The following is a 7,283-nucleotide window of genomic DNA, read 5'->3' on the forward strand; positions in this document are numbered from 1 at the left end:
TTTCCCACTGCCTAGCCTTTCCTCTTCTGCCTTGTAAGACTTACTTTGCACTAGGCAGAGGAAAGTTTTTTCTTTTCTTTTCTTTTTTAACCACAGAAATGCCTTTTAGTAGCTCATAGTCTACCTGAGAGGTAGGTAATACACACCCACGTGTAGGTATGTACACAGACTAGACACACAAGCAAGCTAGAGGCAGGTGTAATGTGGAGCAAAGGGAGTATTCTTGATCAAGACAGCTTCCTGGAAAGGAGCACTGAGTTGAATTTGCACAAGGGAAGGAGACAGAGAAGGAAAGAGGGTGTTTGGGGACTATTTCTAGTTTCTTTCATCTGTCACTATCCCTCCACCTATCTGTATTTGGGGAGTAGAAAGGGGGAAGTGAGCACAGAGTTTGGCTTCTTCCATGCATTGGAAACATGAACTTCTCAGTCATGAGACTGCCTGCATGGGAGGCAAGACTTCACTCTTGACCCAGTGAGAGCTCCTATCTTGCCTGTATATAGCATGGGGTAAGGAGGAATAAGAGTGAGTAGGCAGTAGGGTGCTTTATACTTTTGACTGAATTCAATAATTTTTCTATCTATTCCTCCTTCTAATTTCACAGAATCCTTGAAAATTGGCTTCCTGGAGACACTGAAAGAAACTCCTGGAACATATCCTCCCCTGGCAATATGTCCTTGTGAAGCCTTCTTAAACTACTTTGAAGCATGTTTTCTCCCTGCAGTTCTCCCACCTTCTAGGTTTCTAGACATCAGAGTGTGCCAAAGCCTAAAAGTATGAAATACAGTTTAACGGTAGCAACCAAACTAGAAGATGACCAAGACTTAAAGGGGAGGCCCTTCCCTTGCCCCCTTCTCATCTCCTACCCCCAGATTCTTCCACACGTAGACCTGCATCTCTCTTTTCCGCTGTATTTTGCCTCAGTATACCTTTGTGTCACTTACTGGAAACCCCACTAGGACTTGTTATATAAGAGTGACCTTGTTTCTGAAAAAGATATTTAGAAGAGAGCCATATCTCATTGCTTTCCCACCAATTTTTTTTTGTTAATTAATTACTTTTGCTGGACCTGGGGCTTGAAAGCCAAGATCTGGGTTCTATCCCTGTGCTTTTTTTGTGGGCGTGCCAGTAGTGGGCTTGAACTTAGAGCCTGGGTGCTGTCTCTGAGCTCTTTTGCTCAAGGCTTGTTCTCTAACTCTTGAGCTCTAGTTCCACTTTCAGCATTTTTGTGGTTAATTGGAGATAAGAGTCTCACAGACTTTTCCTGCCCAGACTGGCTTCAAACCTCAATCCTCAGATCTTAGTCTGTATCTTAGCCACTGATACCCAGCTAAAGTTTTATTTTTTGATGGAAATTCCATTGATAGTAATGGTCAACATTGGTTAGCTTTTGCCTTTTCCTAAGTATCCTCTTTAAAGGCCAATGATGAATAAACAGGCAAGTACTTAAAATATACTAGAGATGCTAGAAATTAATTCATAGTGAATAAAAAGCCTTTAGCTTTCATAAAGGATCTGTCTAATGAGTTTAGATTTCATCTATTGTTTTATATGAATATTTGACTTTTGTGATATTGTTCTTAGAGGCAAGGATGGTATAACTTGATGGGATGATACATCAAGTTCCCTAGTGTGACCTCTTCAGAATTCCTTAACATAACCTTACTGTTCTAGAAGTTCTCATTTGCTTCTTCACACTCTGGTCTGTTGTGGGACTGACTGGATTTCACACTTTCCTCGTGGCTCTCAACCAGACAACTAATGAAGACGTGAGTCAACTTTCTATTATTCATACCATATATTCTTTTCCCCAAAGCCTATTCTCTTGTTACCAGCTAGAGAACCAAGTCTCTGAGTCTGGAAGTTTGAGGACTGACGTGAGAGGTTGTTAAATCAGATGAATGGAAATGAGGACAGACTGCTTTGTTTGGCGCTGAATGCTTGTTATGGTATTAAGAAGAAGTTGAAAAGTTAGGTATTCCTAGATCGTTAAAGGCTACCTGAATACTTGATGTGCTGATGCATGCCTATAATCAAAGCTACTGGGAAACTGAGGCAAGAGGATCATGAATTTGAGCACAACTCCAGTTTGAGCTACATAGTAAGATGCTGATTCAGACTCTCCAAAAAGCGGCTAGTTGATGCTTCTGAATTGGGAATGGAGAAAAATGGTTTCAGTGAATAAATCTTTACTTTTAAAAATTACCAATTCATTCGCATTCACTGTAGAAAATCAGAAAATAAACAGGAACATAAACAGGAAAATAAATCCCTATAACTTTACCTCGTAGGTATCATCTTTGTTAATGTATGATTTTTTTTAGACTTCTGGAAATTGTCTAGATTTGTGTGTGTGTATCTGTATACTGGTATATCTGTATATTTGTTTGGTGGTACTAGGGATTGAATTTAGGCCCTTGAGCTTGCTAGGTGAGCACTCTACTACTTGAGCCATGCCTCCAGCCCATTTTCACCTTGGTTATTTTTTAGATTTTTTTTTCTTGCTTTATATCCCTGGGCCAGCCTGGGCTGTGATCCTTTTACTTACACTTACTTCTCTGTCTCCATGGGGATGAGAGCCATATGCCACAGTGACCAGCAATTGTGCTTCCCCAATAGCTTGTATGATAGGCTTACACCATTGTACACAACCATTGACTAGGATGGAGTCTTGCAAACTTCTATGCCCCGGCTGGCCTCAAACCACGATCTCCCAATCTCTGCTTCCCAAGAAGCTAAAATTAGAGGCTTGAGCCATGATGCCCAGGTTATACTGTATATTTTTAATGAAAATAATGCATATTCATGTATCTGAGTTTTTCTCTGTCCTGTAAACATATTTTCATATCCATATATGTATTTCTTTTTTTGTTTTTATGTGTTAATTATACAGGTGGGATTTCATTGTGACATCTCCATACCTATTTGCAATATATTCCAAGTAATCTCATCCATTCTATCTCTCTGCCTTCATATATTTCTTTTTTATTGTGATAAAATATCTACAATATACTATCTCAGCCATTTTAAAATATACTGTTTGTTGACATTTAATTCATTCACTATTGTACAATTATTGCCACTATCTACCTCCTGAATTTTTTCACTCATCTCATGATGGTGCATGGATTTCTTCAGCATCATTTTTATTTTTAATGTAAGATTTGGCTTTTATATTGCAGATCAAAGGGTCTTGGACAGGGAAGAATCGTGTCCAGAATCCTTACAGCCATGGCAACATTGTGAAGAACTGCTGTGAAGTGCTGTGTGGCCCCTTACCCCCCAGGTACTCCAGGATCTAAAAGGTCCTGGGATTCTTGGCACAAAATACTCAATCCCATCCTGCTACCTGGCCTGAGGCATTTCTGAATAGGGCTTCATATTGTCAAGTAGATCTTCCTAGGGGTTGTTCCATGGTACCATTGTCTACATGGACTATAGGCCATGGGATGGTTATTTTGAAGAAATGGTCTTTCATTCTTACTTCATTTCTTTGTTCTCTGGTTAATATGACAGTGTCTGGTTGATGGAACAAAAAGTGAATGGAAGATAGGAGACATGTACTAGGAAGATTGCCAAAATAGATATTTATGTCTTTCAATATACACCGTGGGGTACAGTATGCTGGTTGGGAGGAAGGGTGAAAGCCAGTGGCAAGTCCTTGATTAACTCTCCTATCTTCTTCAGTGTGCTGGATCGGAGGGGTATTTTACCACTGGAGGAGAGTGGAAGTCGACCTCCTAGCACTCAAGAGACCAGTAGCAGCCTCTTGCCACAGAGCCCAGTAAGTGTGAATTATGACTGAATTAATGATAGCATGTAGATTACCCTTACTTCTTAGAAATAGAATTAGATAATTTTGTATCCGAATTTCTCCAGCTTCCTTGTCTTTGCTTTTGCCCTGACATTGCCTTCAGTGCTTTGTGTCCTTGAAGTAGATTAATATTTATTCATTTTTGACATATACTGAGCCAGCCCTTTGTATCTTCCTTTCCCCCTCACCTTTCCCTCCCTTCCTGTCTCCCTCCCTGTCAATGTTGGGGAATATTGTGGACAGTTAAGGATAACACAAATACGCTTCAGGTGTACTCTGCTGAGAAGATGATAGCTTGGTCTTTGGTCTGAGTTTGGCAACAATAGCTTCACATCTTTAGCATCACTGTGGTCAAGGGCTTCAGAGGAAGACTTTGGTGTTTGTGGACTTATGCACTGGATTTTGGAATGCAGCTTGTGTTGAACACCATACCTTTTTCCTTCTCAGGCTTCAACAGATCACATGAACTCCAATGAGATGCCAGAGGACACCAGCACTCCAGAAGAGATGCCACCTCCTGAGCCCCCAGAGCCACCTCAGGAAGCAACTGAAGCTGAGAAGTAGTCTATCTATGGAAGAGACTTTTGTTTGTGTTTAATTAGGGCTATGAGAGATTTCAGGGGAGAAGATAAACCTGAGACAGAGAACAAATAAGCTTTTACTGTTTTCCTTTGGTCTTTAATCACCCAATTGCACATGGGCATTTTCTTGCTGCAAGCTTTTTAAATTCCTGGACTCAAGGCAGTGGCAGAAGATGTCAGTCACCTCTGACAACTGTACAAATGGGTCTCTAGGCCCTGGCATTGGTTTTTCCATGGCCTTGATCATGGCGCCTCCCTGAATTCCCCTTTTATTCCTTCAGATCTCAGCTCTCCTGCTTGGGGTCATTGATCTCATTCTGGGGCTAAAGATTCTTGAGACTGCCTCAAATCCTTTTAAGCTGGTGCATGTCCTGAGTCCAGAGGTAGTCTCAAAGTCCTCTGGCCAGGGAATCCTAATTGGGTTCTTGCTTCCTGTAGAAATGATGGCGATTGAAGAATGAGGTTGGAGGATTCTCCTGGCTACAAAATGCAAGCATTGCCAGCCACTCCTTTTAGGAATAGGGCAGGTACCTTCTACTTATATTTATTCACGTAGCTTCTCCTTTCTCCTTGTCAACTTTCTAACATCCAGTCCCTACTCTTCCCCACTAGATATGTGTAAGTAGTTGTAGTACAGATAACAGTATTTACATTTCTTATAGAGTCTCCAGAAACTTCAATACCTGTGCTATTCTCAATAAGAATTGATACGATGCCAACAGCATAGCCGCCCCTCATACTCTGTCTCATCTCTCTTCCTTTCTCATTAGCCCACTTTACTTTTATTCTTTTGATTCTTGCTCCCATTAGGAGCTGGAATGGCAGTAATAAAAGTCTGAGCTTTGGTATTCCTTTTCCTCAGAGGAAGTCCAAGTGCTCACTTAAACACTACCCCCTCAGATTCCTTGTGTGAGGCCTACAATGGTCCTGAATGCACAAATGGGGAAACCAAGGCACAGAGAGGCCCTCCTCTCCTCTCCCTCTATGTCCCCTGGAAAAAAAATGGTTAATCAGTACTTCCATTAAGCCTCGGCTGAGTGAGGGAAAGCCTAGCACTACTGCCCTCCCGGGTAATCCACTCCAAGGCCTCAGCCCACCTCGGGCAATGGTAACCACACTAGGGGCTTCCTCCAAGCCCCACTCTTCCAGCACTTCCACCGGCAGAGTCCTAGAGCCACTTCACCCTGGGGGTATGCTGTGGCCCCCAGTCAGCTCTACTCAGGACCTGCACTATTTCAGGGAAGAAGATTTATGTATTATATGTGGCTATATTTCCTAGAGTACCTGTGTTTTTCTCTTTCAAAGCCAGGGTCCTGTCTGGATGATTTACGGGGATGGGGGGAGGGTGTGGGTGTAAACCAGAACTTTTAATCTATTTGAAGGTGATTAAACTGTGTCTAATGCAAATTGCCTGCCTCCTCCCTCCCCTTCCATTTCAAGAAGCACCACGGGATTGTGAATGTGTTTGTGTGTGGGGTGGGGGGTGGGGGTTGGAAGGGGTTGCTTGTTACTATCCATACTTCCATTTTCCAGGGTACCCTTGGGTTGGAGAGATAGCTCTCAAACTTTCCATTGATCTGTACCATATTCTGGGCCGAAGCTTATCTTATACTTGACTATGAAGAAAGAACTTTGGAGCAATATACAGTGTGAACAAGATCAGGTAGTAGAGGGATTATAATTGTTTAGGAAAAGTTCTTAGGTTGATGGACACTGTTAATTGCAAATAAGTCTGGGTTATTAAAACAGGCTCAGTAGGTCCTCCCCTTGGAAATACTTCATTAGTGATCTTTACAAGTGATGGTATATATTTCCTTTCAAATGGTCTGTAATCAAGACTCCTTACCAACTGCTATCTTATTCTTCCCAGTTAATTGGAATTGGTGAAATTTGGCTGCTCCCAAATTTTCTCTGTGTCTTCCTGTTTTCTTTGTAGTGGGATTTTTGAGTTTAGCATGAAGGGGGGAGGAGGGAGGGATGGAGGGAAGAAGGAAGGGAGAGAGAAGGGGAATATTGGAAGAAATATTGGGAGATTGATTTAGAATCATCTCCTGTCTGCTTCTCTTTCTCATTCTATTTCTGCCTCTGTCGGTTTTGTTCTCTAAGTTATATTTTAGCTCATAATAAGACCAAGCCTGGAGAGTTTGGAAGTTACTTGGTTTTTCAGTCAACCTGTCACTCATGTGAACCCATTTCAAGTCGTCAGTCTGTTCTGTCTGAGTCCATTTCTCCTGGGCCAGGATGGCATTTTCTCCTCCCTCTGCTTACTTCAGCTACTTGTTTGCTGTCCCCTAGACCAGTCAGAAGAGCTTTCTCTTTCTGATGGGAAGGAACAAACTGGAAATCTCTTATTTCTAATGCAAAACAATTTTGTTAAGTTTCTGCTTCATTCCTTGCTCTCTTTTACTTCATAAATCTTTGATATTTAAGACCTTGGCCTTAAGATCTGTCCCATTCATACCATATACCCTAGTCTGAGCTCTAATCAGAGGAGAGGTTGAAGAAATGATCTTTCCCCAGGGAAAAAGGTCATATATTGTTTGATCTTTTCAATGGCTGCCACTCTCTCCAACTCTCCCCTTCCTCCCCATTCCTCATGCTTCCTATGTACCCACCAGACTTCCCCAGGCCAGGATGGTTGGCCCAGATCCAAAACCTCTGGGAGTGGGTGGAATTTATGTTCTTTTGACGCTGGGGTCCTCCTGGCCCTAGCTAAAATCACCATCTCTCCCTTCGCATTTTCCCCAGGAGCGGGGTGGGATGAGATGTGGGTTCTACTTCTATAGCAGCTAAATTCCATTTTTCTGTTCTGACCATCCTGCCTTTACCCCTAAGGCCCCTTTTCCTACTGACCAAATCTCTTTACCTTGTTGGGGAAAAGTATTTTG

At 42.1% G+C, this 7,283-nt stretch overlaps 1 protein-coding gene across 2 annotated transcripts in view; it reads left to right on the forward strand.

Moving 5' to 3' along the window:
* Positions 1-6,582, forward strand: part of Zdhhc9 (zinc finger DHHC-type palmitoyltransferase 9) — a 32,739-nt gene extending 26,157 nt beyond the window's left edge. The window contains exons 6-10 of one of the 2 annotated variants that reach the window (XM_048336220.1): positions 605-653; positions 1,667-1,769; positions 3,183-3,286; positions 3,688-3,784; positions 4,262-6,580. In XM_048336220.1, the coding sequence (XP_048192177.1) occupies positions 605-653; positions 1,667-1,769; positions 3,183-3,286; positions 3,688-3,784; positions 4,262-4,378 (470 nt within the window). In that variant the 3' untranslated portion in view covers positions 4,379-6,580. Of the gene's footprint in view, positions 1-604; positions 654-1,666; positions 1,770-3,182; positions 3,287-3,687; positions 3,785-4,261 lie in introns of both variants that reach the window. The other variant, XM_048336221.1, reaches the window with a different exon arrangement.
* Positions 6,583-7,283: the final 701 nt, after the last annotated feature.

This window comes from Perognathus longimembris, chromosome 28, assembly GCF_023159225.1.
Source record: "Perognathus longimembris pacificus isolate PPM17 chromosome 28, ASM2315922v1, whole genome shotgun sequence".
Classification (NCBI taxonomy): domain Eukaryota; kingdom Metazoa; phylum Chordata; class Mammalia; order Rodentia; family Heteromyidae; genus Perognathus; species Perognathus longimembris.